Source organism: Myxine glutinosa, chromosome 1 (assembly GCF_964187855.1).
Source record: "Myxine glutinosa chromosome 1, kmMyxGlut1.1, whole genome shotgun sequence".
In the NCBI taxonomy this organism is placed as follows: Eukaryota; Metazoa; Chordata; class Myxini; order Myxiniformes; family Myxinidae; genus Myxine; species Myxine glutinosa.
The window spans coordinates 195,396,594-195,412,138 of NC_136261.1; the positions used below are offsets into that span (position 1 = coordinate 195,396,594).

General features: G+C 42.6%; 1 protein-coding gene across 1 annotated transcript in view; it reads right to left on the reverse strand.

The window, feature by feature from the left end:
* ECPAS (Ecm29 proteasome adaptor and scaffold) overlaps positions 1-15,545 on the reverse strand; it is a 305,571-nt gene that overhangs the window by 258,521 nt on the left and 31,505 nt on the right. The window contains exons 2-4 of the mRNA XM_068124669.2: positions 12,381-12,511; positions 11,181-11,297; positions 8,205-8,323 (exon numbers count right to left, since the gene is read on the reverse strand). Coding sequence (XP_067980770.2) covers positions 8,205-8,323; positions 11,181-11,297; positions 12,381-12,511 — 367 coding nt within the window. The remainder of the gene's footprint in view (positions 1-8,204; positions 8,324-11,180; positions 11,298-12,380; positions 12,512-15,545) is intronic.

Consider the following 15,545-nt stretch of genomic DNA (forward strand, 5'->3'; position numbering starts at 1 on the left):
CCTGCCTGCAGTGAGTGAGTGAAAGGCCCTCGGAGTTAGCTTCATCGCAGGAGATTCTAATGATTCTGAAAGCTTTGGCTTCAACAGCGTGAAGCCGAGCTAGGTGTGAGGCAGGAGCACCGGCCCAGAGGGGGGAACAGTATTTCATTGAGCTGCGGATGAAAGCCTTGTATGTGTTAAGGAGCTCAGGTGTGCCTAGGAAGGACTTCGCACGATGCAGGATGCCCAGTCGGCGACTGGCTTTGGAGGCCAGCTCAGAAATGTGGTTTTCCCAAGAAAGATCATGGCAGATAGTGAGACCCAAAAGCTTGAGCGACAGAACTTCTTGGAGAGGATTGTTGAGAAAGTAGATGGGAGGGTTTTCCAGTCGGTCTTTTCGGAGAGACATAGTAAGAGTGTGAGATTTGTCAGGATTGAAAGACATGTTCCACTTGTTTGACCAGTCTGTGATTTTGTCCAGGTCTGTAGAGAGTGAGGAGGCTGCAGGCTGCCGATCTGAGGGATGAGGAATGGAGCGGCAGAGAGTGGAGTCATCAGCAAAGAGATAGAGAGGATTTTCCAGAGAGTCGGAGAGATCATTGATGAAGACCAGAAAAAGCACAGGGCCCAGCACACTACCTTGGGGAACTCCAGTCAGAACAGGAAAGGGCGATGAGAGAAATCCATCCAGGGCACAGGAAACACATGAAAGCCCGCTTGGAGTTTGCAAAAAAGCACCTAAAGGAATCTCAGACTGTGAGAAACAAGATTCTGTGGGCTTTCATGTGTCTTTCACTGAGGAGAGGCTTCCGTCTGGCCACTCTGCCATAAAGCCCAGATCGGTGGAGTGTTGCAGTGATGGTTGTCCTTCTGGAAGTTTCTCCCATCTCAACACAGGATCTCTGGAGCTCAGCCAGAGTGACCATCGGGTTCTTGGTCACCTCTATTACCAAGGCCCTTCTCCCCCGATTGTTCAGTTTGGCCGAGCGGCCAACTCTAGGAAGAGTCCTGGTTGTTCCAAACTTCTTCCATTTAAGAATTATGGAGGCCACTGTGCTCTTGGGAACCTTCAATGCAGCAGGAAATTTTTTTGTAGGCTTCAGCAGATCTGTGCCGCGACAGAATTCTGTCTCTGAGATCTGCAGGCAGTTCCTTCGACCTCATGGCTTGGTTTTTGCTCTGATATGCATTGTCAGCTGGGAGACCTTATATAGACAGGTGTGTGCCTTTCCAAATCATGTCCAATCATTTGAATTTACCACACGTGGACTCCAATCAAGGTGTAGAAACATCTCAAAGATGATCAAGAGAAATGGGAGGCACCTGAGCTAAATTTCGAGTGTCATAGCAAAGGGTATGAATACTTATGTCAATGTGATATTTCAGTTTTTTCATTTTAATAAATTTGCAAAACTTTCTAAAATCCTGTTTTCTCTTTGTCATTATGGGGTATTGAGTGTAGATTGATGAGGGAAAAAATGAATTGAAACGATTTCAGCATAAGGCTGCAACATAACAAAATGTGAAAAAAGTGAAGGGGTCTGAATACTTTCTGAATGCAATGAACTTGATCAATAATCTCGCCGATTCAATCCGCCATAAAAGAAACACCCACAAACTGAGGACCAGCCTGGGAGTCTGGGAGGTCGGTGGTTCAAACCAAAATGGTTTAAGTCCAAAAAAATGGTTCAAGTATCGTGTGTGGCGCCTCTGAGAGTTATTTATTACCCCATTATATGTAGTTATTTATTGATTCCTTTTTACGTGTTCTACCACTTTCCCTTCCCCCATTCTGCCATCGTACCTCCATCGGATTCAATCTTCCCTCGTTATTTGTGGTTTGATTTTTTGGGAAATAAACCTCATTTGTTTTAAAAGAGCTAAGGAGCCTCATGTCTCTCCTCACATTCACGTGCGTAGGTAAGGCCGCCAATGTTTTTTTATGTTGAAGGCTCCAGTCACGGACAATTTAGTCATTATCGAGGCCAGGCTGTAAATAAAAGAACTGCAAACAACAACAACATGCATTTTAAGGCCATTTTCCCTGCTAGAGCGGGGGTTAGCCTTGCGGTCCCCATGACAATCTTCTCCATCTTGCCCTATTTTCTGCATCTCTCCTTGTTAACCCCCTTGCCCGCATTTCTTCTTCCACCATCTTTAGCCATGTCTTTCTCTGTCTTCCCTGTCCTCTACTTCCTTCTACATTCATTTCTATCATCCTTCTCAACCAGTCACTTTCATCCTTCCTCAACACATGACCAAACCATCTCAACCTGTTCCTCTTCACAACATCAATCACAGGCTCTATTCCCATCATCTTTCGCAATTCATAATTTGCCTTCCTCTCTCTCAACGATACTCCGCACATCCATCGAACCATTCGCATTTCCACCCTTTCCAACCTTCGTTGCTGCTCTGCATTCATTACCCCATGTCTCGCTCCCATAAATCATAACACTTCTCACACATGCAGCATACACCTTTCCCTTCAGCTTCAACGACACTCCCCTCCTCATCAGCACGCCACTCAGTTCCCGAAACTTCTTCCATGCACATCTCACTCTAGCAACCGTTGCCAAGTCTGATCCACCTTCTCCATTCAGCATGTCTCCGAGGTAGCAAAATGTTTTCACACCTTCCAGCTTCACGCTGTCTCCAAGATCCAACTCAACATTTCCTCCATCTGCAGCTCCCTCTGTGCACACCTTACATTTGAATGTAGCTGCCGCACTGGTTAATGATCCTCTCAGACCACTACATTTTTGATGAACCCACTCAGCGCACATTGTACATTGAATGGAGTTCACTGAAATAAAAGAACTGCATTGACAGAAAAGTGAAGAAAGAGAGAATAACATCAGAGTTTTTGAGTAAGTAAAGAGAAACAAGCATTCTGAGTATTGCGCTGCAATACATGTCCCCTACCGGCAGTCTGTCGTCCGGAAAACTGTTGGGGAAATTACCAAAGTTCAAAGTGCCATAACTTTTGCTCCTGGGGCTGGGCCTGAGTTGTATGCATTTATATGTATAGGGGAAACCCCATTTTTATATGGTAGTATAGGTCCTAGGCTTTAAAAAAAAATTGGGTTCTCGCTCGAAATCCCTATACATTTTGCCCAGCTTGCCCCAAAAGTTGCCCGTCGGGCGAGAAACCATACCGGTCATATCTTGGCCATTTCTTGAGCGATTTTGACAAACTTTTTTTTTAAATAGAGGTTCTTTTGGGTGGGGAACACGTTTAAAACAATAAAATTCGATATTGAGTCTCTATCAAGTGATTCCAATGTCAATCGAAGGAATCGAACCATGTTTATAGGACTTACTACCATCACTAGCTTTGATATATTCGTGATTGTCATTTGTCAATGTGTTTTAAGATATTTTTAAACCCTTTTTTTATCTCTCTTTCCATTTCAGATTGGAACTGACTAACATCATGATGGAAGCGGTCAATCTTAGCGCTGCGACTGATGCTGCGGTTGAGTTTGATGAGGAGCTTTGTATTATTTGCCAAGAGTACACCCAAGACAAGCTGGTGTGTACACAACATGGGTGCGATCAGATTATATCCGCAAGTGAGACACGACAAGATGCGGTGCTCGCAAGGTTGAAGAAGTTGACGCCTGGTGCTCTATTCAATTATCATGTCACAAATGCGTGCTACAAGGGCTACACAAATAGCACCAAAATTGCCAAGCTTAAGGAGAAGCAGAAAGAAGCATTGAAGCAATCTATGCCCTCTGGTGATGATGCATCAACCCAACACCAACATCTACTACAACTCGTTCACAGTCCAACAGCATGCGAACACCGGCTTGTGTGGCACCTGGTCGTGCCACTGTGTACTATCAGTATACATACATGCGTCATATGTGGCAACAAGTCAGTCAACCGTGACTTCACCAAATATAGAATCTGCGAGAGTAACCGAGCAAACATATTCCTAGATGCGACCGTCTACTTCCAGGATGATGTTTTCCATCGAACTTGTGACCTTCAAGACGAACATGCTGTGTATGGGTCTGATATTTATTATCACAACCAGTGCATGTGCAAATATATTCAGCAGTATGAACGCTCCAGAACTTTTAGTGCCCCTGTACAACTCAATGCCAAGCAGCGGGTGTGGAATGAGATCGTTGACGAGATTGAGATGGGTCTGAGTGCTGGCAAGGGTTATGAACTTTCTACTATTCGAGACCAGATGAACAGCCACCTAGGAGGTAAAGGTAATGTCCAGAATAGGGATGTGAAGGTCCTCCTCTACAAGCAGTTCAACGACCTGATAGACTTTGCTTACTCAGATTCTGCAAGAAAATGCCTCATGGTATTCTATGTGCTGGGTAATGAGGCAAATGTACTTGCTGAGCGTATCCGATCAGTGAGTCCCATGCAATTAGTAGCAGCTCAATTCAGAGCATGCTTGCATGACTACGACTTCGACTTAGATGATCGCTTCTGTGATGCCCAAGATTTAAAGCAAGCCTGGTCAAAGATGAATATCCCAGAGCCCATCCTGCAGTTTTATGGCCATTTGTTTAAATTCAATCCAGCCACATACAGGGCCGCAGCTGACCAAGTAATAACAAGTGACATGCAGGAAGATGTCGATGATGTAGACCAGGAGGAGGAACAGGTGCCGTGCAAAGATGGTTCTCTTTCAGTCCAGCGGTGTCGGAAAATACAGACCATGTTCCAGCACATGTTCTACATTCACCATTCTGGCAGAAAAAGAACACCAATGTCTGTATTGAATGCCGAGTTTGCCCACAGTCTATGACGTGGTGGCAAAATCTTTGTCACCTCTCTGAATCGACAGGCGCTGGCCATGAGCTACACTGAACTTCGCCAGTACCAGCATGACATGGCCGCGTTCACTGTCAACCAAAATGAAGAGGACATGAAGTTGCCAGCCCATTTTGACCCAGGGAACTTCACATCAGCAGCAATGGACAACTGGGACCACGAAGGTGCAAATTCATCTGAACATGATACGGTGTGTGTCCTCTACCAGCATAAGCCTAAGGCCGTCTTATCCAAACCCAAGCGCTCTGACACATCTGTAGTTCATGGTCCGAAAGCCCTAAAGGAAGTATTGCCATGTCAGCAGCTACACGAATTTGGAGAAAATCTGAAAAAGTATGACCTACCCACATCCTACAGAGGCCACGATCAACCAGCAGTCTACGATGACACTAGGCGGGACAAGCGACTATCCGATATGGCTTGGGCCATAGGCAGACTTAACTTGGAAGTCAGTGATAGCCACATGGCGGACTTGGTATATCCGACAACTGAAACTATGCGATCGTGGAGCGCAAGCAATGCGGTTTGGACGGATGACAATGCGAGGTGGACGCGGCAAAACTGTGCGATATATCCCACTGCACATTCTGCACGAACGTCAAGGTCAAGACGTTTGCAATGTCCTTCCTGCCTTGCACTGCTTGACTGGATGTGATGCAATGAGCAAAGTAGGCACCAAGAAAGCTGCCCTCAAAGCCCAGCCCACCCAATTGCTTAGAAATTTCGGTAGAGAAATGACAATTACACCCGAGACCAAGGCTGATGCTGAAAAATTCCTCGTGCTGGTATTAAGAGAGACTAACCAATTTTCGTCCTTCACACAGCTTCGTGCCCAAATATATCATCAGACCAAGGGCTCATCACATCAAAATTTGCCTCCAACGTCAGAGGGTTTGCTTCCACACATAATGCAAGCCTTGTTCGGTACATACTCGATTATCCACCTCTTCCAACCCAGCATCATAGATCCACTACATTTTGGGTATCAGCTAGAGAACGACTGCCTTGTTCCAGTCACAGGGTGCAAGACTCTGAATAAGCGGTGGACAGTGACCTGTAACTGTGGCAAGTGTGCTCGAGCCAATGTCCATGCCGCATGGAGGAGGTGGGCTGCACCCCTTTCTGCAAGTGCATGAAGTTGCAAGATGATGCCTGCACCAATCCATATAATTAGATCTGATATGGTGGAGGTTTACACAAATTCATTGTGATGTGGGTGTTAATCTTAATAAATTTGTGTGATATGGCAGTTGTCTAACAGTAAAACCTGTATTCCATTTTTAGCAAAAACGTATCATCTAAAATAATAAAATGACCTAAGAGATATTCAGGATTAAAAATTTCGGACCTGATTTGGTTTCTCCGGAAGAGCTTCAGAGCCGCTATCATGTAAACCAGTTCTCAAATCGACTAAATATTGCTTTTAGCGTGTTCAACAGCCAAATAAACCTCTATTTAAACATTTCTTTTGTCAAAATCGCTCAAGAAATGGCCGAGATATGACCGGTATGGTTTCTCGCCCGACGGGCAACTTTTGGGGCAAGCTGGGCAAAATCTATAGGGATTTCGAGCGAGAACCCAATTTTTTTTTAAAGCCTAGGACCTATACTACCATATAAAAATGGGGTTTCCCCTATACATATAAATGCATACAACTCAGGCCCAGCCCCGAGAGTATTTGTCAAAAATGATCGAAACGTCATGAAGTTCGAACTTGATCTGATCTGTAACTGAACTGATCTGATCTGAACTTGATCTGTAACTTATCATGAGGAAACCATGTACCAAGTTTGAAATCATTAGCATTAAGAGTTTAGAAAAAAAGTCCGGAAAACTGTTCTTTGCGTGACGGACTGACAGACTGACAGACTGACAGACGGAGGGACGGAGTGCAAACCTATAGTCCCCTCCGGTGTACACCGGTAGGGGACTAATAAAAGAGAGCGTAAAGGTGAGGAGTGAAAATGAGGAAGAAAAGTCTTTGATGAAAAGTGTATGATGTTTGTTTGCGAGAAAGAGAGATGGAAGCTAGCCCGGTAGCTGATAGTTTGAGTGAGACAGAAAGTAAAACCAGCAATCCTGACATGGAGAGTGTAAGATGGTTCCGGGCACCAGTTTAATGCTCCTCAGTCCAAACGGTAGTACTACCCTGAGCGGTTGCTGTCGACAAACTAATACCTAAAAAAAAAAGACTTTAAATTGAAACAAATTGATGTGTCCAGGGAGTAAAAGCAGTTCAGTTCATCCGTTCAGTGGTCCGTGTTAATGGACAGCTGGGAACGAGACAATATGCAAAAGCACATGGAAGGACCAACAACAACAACAACAACAACAACAACTGTTTGTTTGTTTGTTTTTTCACAATTACGCAAACATTGGTATTTCCTTCAGCAAAGCTACAGGTTTTGTATGCTAGTATATTAGTATGTGGTAGCATGTCCTTTAGCATGACAATGTGCTTGAACCCATGAATGCACTGTCAGTGCGAGATATTCAGGTTAGCTGTGCTATTCATTCTTCTGAGTTGGCACGTCGAGTGCTGCTTCTTTCCAACTTCTGATTCAACAGGTCCACCTGAGCAATTGTCACTTTTCTTCCAAATCACAATCTGCTGACTTGGAACATTTTCTACTAAACTTAAGGCAATTTGTCATTGCTTCCAATTCCTTTTCATTCTTCCATTTTCTCCTGCATTTGCAAGCAAGTCTACATTAATAAAATTTATCCACTCTCCCATAAACTTTGTTTATGTAGGAAAACAAAAATTCTTCTATAATAGACTTGAACTTTTCAACAAAGTCGAGATAACTCTGCAGTATTATTTTTACGCTCATTAGAAAAGCTCAAGTGTGCCCAATATTAATGATCACTGCATTGGCAAGCTATGTGCACTATTTCTTTAAACATTCATAATGAGATGGGATCACGTCTACCATACTTGTAAAGCGTTGGTGATGTCGAAGCAGTTTCTTGGTACGGGTTATGCTTTGCGGTTTGCAATCACCTTCCCAGCAAGTCGGTCAGGGCAGGAATTTGGAATTCGGCCAGGATGCCGGAGATAGCTCACCTACTCTTTACAAAGGACATGGTTCGATCTCTACAATCTACCAATGAATGCTACAAAAGCGACCCCCAGTTTAACATCCATTCGAGAGACGGCGTACACATTGATGCCTCGCCCAGCCTGCAAAACACTATGATAACAGTTTATAACTGGGTTGACATTCAAACCCAGGCTGGACAGCTAAGAGGCGAGTGCGAATACCTCTAGGTTATCCTGGCCAGGCCTAAACAATAATAGAGAAGTGAGATTTAACATTAAAATACGATAATTCAACAATGTATAATAGTCACTGTAGATTAAACTATTTTAAAGAACCACTAATATCCACTTTGTAACCATACATTGAGAATGTTACCTGTCTTGCTGAGGGGGAGGTTTTCCTGCAAGAGAAGCAACTAGTGATGGTGCGAGCTCACATCGTTCCTCAATTGGCAGACGTGGATATCCAAGCTTGATGTAGATTATTGCAAAGTTCTACGACAGTGCAAAAAGATACAAATGTTGTATGAAATTGAGTAATAATTATTCAGGAAGAATCAATAAAACTATGAATCATGTTAAGCAAGTCAATAGATGTCACACAGGTAAACTTTATGACTAATAATAAGCATATATACACTTCTAAATTATACAATACACTATCGTATCCGAGGGTAATACAGGAGAAATGCAAGAGAACACTTTATTGACAGGGTTACCGGATGGCCTGTTTGGTGTAACCACTTGAACATGTAGCTCTTGATGGCATGTGAACAATGTGTTAAGTTGGTGATGGCGAAGAGACAGGCCCATGGACTCAGCTTTGTCGCAAGAGATTCCAATGACCTTTAAAACCTTGGTTTCCACTGCATCAAGCTGTGGTAGATGTAAGTAAGATGAGGTAGGGGAGCCAGCCCAGAGGGTAGAGCATTGCTCCATCAAGCTGCGGATGAAAGCCTTGTCGGTGCACAGGAGCTCAGGTGTGCCAAGGAAGGACTTATCATGACAGAGGATGCCCAGTCGGCATCTGGATTTGGAGGCCAACTTTGAAATGTGGCTTGCCCAAGAGAGATCATGGCTGAAAATGAAACCCAAGAGTTTGAGTGACTGAACCTCTTCGATCCCGACCAGGCTATAAACTGTCATCCCGTGTTTCACAGACAGGGTGATTCATTGATGTGTCCTCGGATGGATGTCAAATGGGCGTCCCGCCTGCAAGCATTCGTTGGTGGATGTTAAAAATCCCATGTTGTCCTTCGCAAAGAGTGAGCGAGCTATCACCAGCACACTGAACAAATTCCAACCAAATTGCTGCATTAACCAGCAGAGGACACTGCATCAGCAGCACAGCCGTGCCCTCAGCCAATGATGCTACGCTGCAGCCTTATGCTGCATACGAACAGAGATCCAAGAACATGAAATAATTGTCTATACACTTGCCTAGGTGACAAACCTTATGCTGCATACAGAACGAAGATCCAAGAACATGAAAGAAATGTGCACTTCAGATAAACTTCTGGTCATCGATGGAGAATCTGTCCCATTCACCTTGACGAAGGATGCAGAAGAAGAATCACTTCCAACTGAAACTGTCCCACAGGACATCAAGGATCAAGGTCAAAGATTGGTGTGTTGTTGAATATGATGGGGAGCAGAATCTTGGCAAAATAAAAGATGTTCAGGGCCGTAACTATGAAGTATCTGTGATGGTGCATGCTCACCACTATCGGAAGTGGTCCACGCAGGAGGCCAAAATATACTACACCAGAGATAAGATACTGAAGTTGCTGGTTGCCCCGATCCTAGTTAATGCGAGAGAGCATTATAAAATCCCTGATTTTGATTGACCTGGGGTTTGTGATTTGAACAGTCCTACTGATCATTCCCACATCTAACACTCACCTCTACAACTGTACCAACATCCAGAAATACAGTATTCTAGTCAACACATATTAATTGTGTTATGCTTACCTCAAATTTAATTGGTGGAACATGTGCTCAACATCTACAACATGCTCAACATGCTCAACTCAACATCCTTGAGGTGCTAACAAAACACACTCTACACATGTTTTTGTACCTGGAGCTCTGCATTTTATGACTGTGAACTCCAGTTATTAAGCACGTTCAAGTTCAAGTATGTTACTTGTATTTTCTTCATTTGTTAATGTGTCATTGGTGCTACCGACATATACTGTACTGCATAGTGATTTGTGCTGTTTGACGTTCCACTAAGTTGAATGAACGCCATTTTTAATTCAAAATGACAATTTTCTCACTATTGTGCACAATGTTCCAGTTGTCTGTGACATGCAATTGCTTAAATGTTTCATCAAACTTTTAAATTCAATTGAAATTGGAACTAGAAGCTGATGTTCAATCTCGGATTTCAGCATGGACAAACTGTAACATCAGTTACCATAACAACAGTTACCAAGTATTTGTTGATTGTTGTTCCTAATTAGAAATAAAATTTCATATTCATTACCTCCGCCACCTGTTTGTCGGTTTGTGAACAAGATATCTCAAAAATTTATGGACGGATTTGGGCGAAATTTGGCAGAGAGGTTGGGTGTCTGACAAGGACGAAATGATTAGATTTTTGTGAAGATCTGGATTCGGATCCGGCGATTAGAATTTTTAAAGTGATTCTTCACCATTTGGAGATGGGGCCAAAAACTATATAAAGAAGGATGTCTCAAAAAGTTGTGGACGGCTGTGGACCAAACTTGGTGGAGAGGTTGGGTTTCTGACGAGGACTAATCGATTAGATTTTTGTGAAGATCCGGATTCGGATCCGGCGATTAGAATTTTTTAAGTGATTCTTCACCATTTGGAGATAGGGCCAAAAACTATATAAAGAAGGATGTCTCAAAAGGTTGTGGACGGCTGTGGACCGAACTTGGTGGAGAGGTTGGGTTTCTGACGAGGACTAATCGATTACATTTTTGTGAAGATCAGAATATGGATTTGGATAAGAGATTTATTTAATTTTAAGTGATTCCTCACTACTGAGAGATTGGACAAAAAGTGATATATAACATGATATTTAAAAAGGTTGTGGATGTATTGTGAATAAACTTGGTGGACGAGTTGGTTAGGTGACAAGAATACACCGATTAGATTTTGGTTCAGGTCCGAATCCAGATCCGGCCTAAGCATCAATGAAACACTGCACAGTATCTGCATCATGTAAATAGAAAACACTGGAATATCACATACCGTGCTTATTCCATTACACCGTGGCATGGTTTTCATAATGTCGTTATGCACAATTCAAACAAGATCCAAACAGAATTTTAATATTTGAAAATAATCTGTTAGGATTTACAGTGAAAAGAAACCCACTCACTGTGACAAACGAGGTGGCAGACGGATCTTGGTACAGCAGCAGCAGTGTCTCCACCGGAAGCAGGACTTTGGGTCGGCTCTTTATTCGTTTGTTCAAGTGAACAAGGAGCTCCATGACCTGAAAATCATATATCCAACAAAAGAACAAAATAAAAACAATTAAATATGTAGTTTGAAATTCAGTATTTTGTCAACAAAGGAGTGCAAGAATAAGTGTATTACTCAGCGCAGCAGACTGTTAACGAATGAAGTTTATGAATGGAGAAATAATTTTACCATATAACGTTACATTAAACAGACAGGCCTGCAACCAGGTAAATGGAATCTCCATAGTTTATGCATTCGCCTAGGTAAACACAGGGTGTTCCAAAAAGACCTGGATAACTTTGGTTATTAATATATTTAGAACCACAAATGATACAACGATACCCTTTGGTTTATATGATACAGAAACTCATATAAAGTTTTGTGCACAACATCAAGACACTTCAATGTGAGCTCCGTTTGTCGATCGCAGCACATCAAGGCGGTACATGAGTTATTGCCATGTTCGGCTCAGCATGTTTGCGTCCGCCAGCGAGCATGCAGCTGTGATCCGAGAACGAAGATCCTGCAGGTTTGCCACCTCGGTATTGGGTGGGCTCTAAAGGGTAAATATAATGGGTTATAAAGGGTAATTCTAATGGGTTTTGTTCATTTCTAGGATTTGCCTATTTCATACTTAAAATGCGAAACTGAACCGCTTCCTTCGGAAACGGGTGTGATTTATTTTATTTTATTCTGTCTGCCTGATTATTCAAAGTTCACGAACAAAGCTAATGTAGATAGATCGCTCTTGGAAACACAAAACACAAGTTGAAAAGATCCTTCCTATGTCCTTTTTCTCAAGACTGCGTGGGTTAAGGTGCTCTATGAACTCTAATTGAATATGTAATATATGTAGAATTGCAGATGATATACTTGTAGTTTGCATATCTACTGGCACCAGAACCCTGAAAAAGAAAACAAACATTGTCACACTCCAATGAAAGTTTTGAGCTCGGCCCATAGTTGTGTGACAAAGCTGTCAATCAATGTAATAATGTATTCAACTCAGATGTGACAAATAACTCATATTTCGTGAAAATTCTTATGTATGTCTCAAACTGGGCCGAAGCTGTTAGGTAATTTTTGGTTGCAGCCCTGACTTCGACTTTAGCACCTTCTTTCGCACTCCCTCTTGTGAGCTGGATAGCTTGAGCAGAACTGGTGGTAGAAACTTTGCAACAACTGTCTGAAGTTGCTCATCAGTTTCAGCTAGGCCAAGATGCAGAAAGACACGTTCCAGCTGGTCTAAAACACAAACACACATGCACACACATGATTTAGAAAAGGCATAATGTATAAAGTTATCATCAGTAAATGTAAAAATTAAAGCTCAAAGGACAAGTTTTATTACATTAAGTGCATAACTGTAAAAAATTATATGATTCATCAAAAGATAGTCAATGACTCACATGCCAAAACTCGATTATTCTGCAGGGCACACACGGTCCACCACCAACCCGCTTCTGGTGAAACTACCTAAAATCCTAAATCTAGGATCACTGCTCACCGACCGACACTCATTCGTTAATTCAGAATTCAAAACCAAAGCTTTCAGAATCATTGGAATCTACCGCGATGAAGCTAACTCCGAGGGCCTTTCACTCACTCACTGCAGGCAGGTTGGTGGTGGTCTTTCTGTCTTCTACAGACTCCTCTCCGGCCTTGCTCCCCCAGCTCTGTCTGTGCTCTGTCCCCTAAATATTCCTATAGGTCGCACAAGATCTGCCAGCAACCCTCTTAAAGTTAAACTGCCAAAATCTGGGCTCTCTGCTCACCTTCACTCTTTCATTCCTCTTTTTTCTGCCAGTGGAACAAACTTGTACATTCTCTTCAATCTCATTCTTCCCTCCAATTCTTCAATACAGCTGTCCATCACCATCTCAGATCATCCTCAACCCAAAAACTATGACCTTTGCTATCCTCATTAACTACCCATCCCCTCTCTACCCCAATCGCTCCTCCATCCAAACTTCAGGTTTTCCCTCCTGTAAGTTTCCTTTTGAATCCATGTTGTCCTTTAATGCACTCACCTACACCCCCCACCCCCCCCCCCCCCCCCCCACTCATTCTTCCCACAACTGGATTGTCCAGGTCTCGCTCTATCTTGGCCTTCAACTCTGCTATTGGTGTTTCTCCCTACAAGCACTCTCTCTGCTGTTCCTTTTGACCTATTGTGTACTGATCCATTCAGTGTGCTAACTCTTAGACGATCCATGACTATGTATACAAAAAACGAATCTTTCAGTGAGAAAAAATACCTAAATCCTCAACGAAAGAAACTCAATAATCATAAATCATGACTATTAAAAAACATTCACAATCCTCAAACCGAAATGAGCAGGCACAATCCCAAAACAATTTCTTCTTCTTCATTCTGGCATCAATCATTCCCACCTTGAAGGGTCAGTTAGAAGGAAAGGTTCTGGCTCAAGACTCTGGAATCAGGTGGCCAGGGCTGATGTTAGACTGGAAGTGGCAGGAATTCGGAATTTGTTCAGTGTGCCGGCAATAACTCGCCTACTCTTTGCGAAAAACACTGTGGGATCCTTAATGACAACGAATAATCAATGCTGGCAGATAGGTCCGACGGCTTGGCGTCCTTCCAATAGACGGCGCACACAATGACGCATTGCCGTGCATGTGAACACCCAGTATGGTAGCATTTAAGGTGGCTGGATTGAGATCTTAGGGTCTTGTGTTCGAGCACCTGTCCTGCCTTTGAAATAACGTCAGGTGGGTTGACTCAGCTAGTCATCCTTCTGAAGTCGGCAAATGAGTACCACCTTACTGGTAACATAGCGTGTCTGATAGCCCCTTTCTTACTGGTAACATAACGTGTCTGTGTGGGGACACTGCATCAGCAGTGTACTGGTAACGGGGGAACTGCATCAGTGGCACAGCTGTGCTTCAAGAAAATTATGCAGCCAAGCAGCCACAGGCTTCATACGGACCACCACCACCATGGGCATAATATATATATCTGTGCAGTGTCTGTCCTGTCCTGTGTTGTGTTGTGTTGTGTTGTGTTGTCTTGTCACTGAACTACTTTCTCAAACTTTTGTGAAATCGTACCAAACTTCTGGTATGCACATATCTTTCCCGTTGGTATGTCCTAAGGGTATTTTTCTAGAAAAAATTTCGAATTTTTTTTTTTTTTTTTTGTACTTTTTTGGGGGGAAAAAATTTTTTTCAACTTCAATTGTTTATAAAATGTGATATCATGTATATTACAAATACATTTGTGCAAACTAATTGTTTGAATTATGATTGGTTTAAACCATGACAAAACGGCAACTCGGCTACAGTCATTTATCTCTATATCTACACATCTGGGCAGTGTCTGTGTCGTCACTTAACGACTCACTCAAACTTTTGTTTCCATGGTTGTGAAGTGTTTTTAATAACGTTGTGGTGGTTTTGAATCACGTGGTGGTTTTGAATCACGTGGTGGTGAGGTATTTTGAATGATGTGGTGGTGAGGTGTTTTTAAATCACATGGTGGTGAGGTGTTTTGAATTACGTGGTGGCGAGGTATTTATAATTAGTGGTGGTGAGGTGTTTTTAATTATGTGGTGATGAGGTGTTTTGAACTATGTGGTGGTGAGGTGATTTGAATTACTTGGTGGTGAGGTGTTTTTAAATGACATGGTGGTGAGGTGTTTATAATTTCGTGGCTGAGAGGTGTTTTGATTTCGTGTTTTATGGCTGTGAGGTGTTTTTAATTTTGTGGTGGTGAGGTGTTTTTATTACGTGTTTTATGGCTGTGAGGTGTTTTAAATTACTTGGTGGTGAGGTGTTTTGAATTACTTGGTGGTGAGGTGTTTTGAATTACGTGGTGGTGAGGTCTAATCGTCCCAAACTTCCAGGCTGCACCTACCCCTCCCCGATGTATGTGCTGAGGGGTTCTTTCTTGAAAAAAAACAAAACATTCAACCGAAATCTTCAACCTAAATTGCCAATAAAAATGTAATATCACAAACACAACAAATACATTTGTGCAAAATAATTGTTTGTATTATGATTGGTGTAAATCATGACAACACAGCAACTCAGGTACAGTCATTATCCTCAGCTAAAATAAACCCGTTCCTCAGTAACAACGCTTGGTGAGGCGAGCGCAGCGAGCCGAGCCAAGCTAGTATATATATATATATGTACACAGACTTGGCATTTAATATGGAATCTTTTTTTTTTCTTGATAGGGTTTACTTTCTTAACTCAGTATATCAATCTGGTGAGTTTCTTTTACACTTGGGTGATTTATTTGTTAAAAGAACCA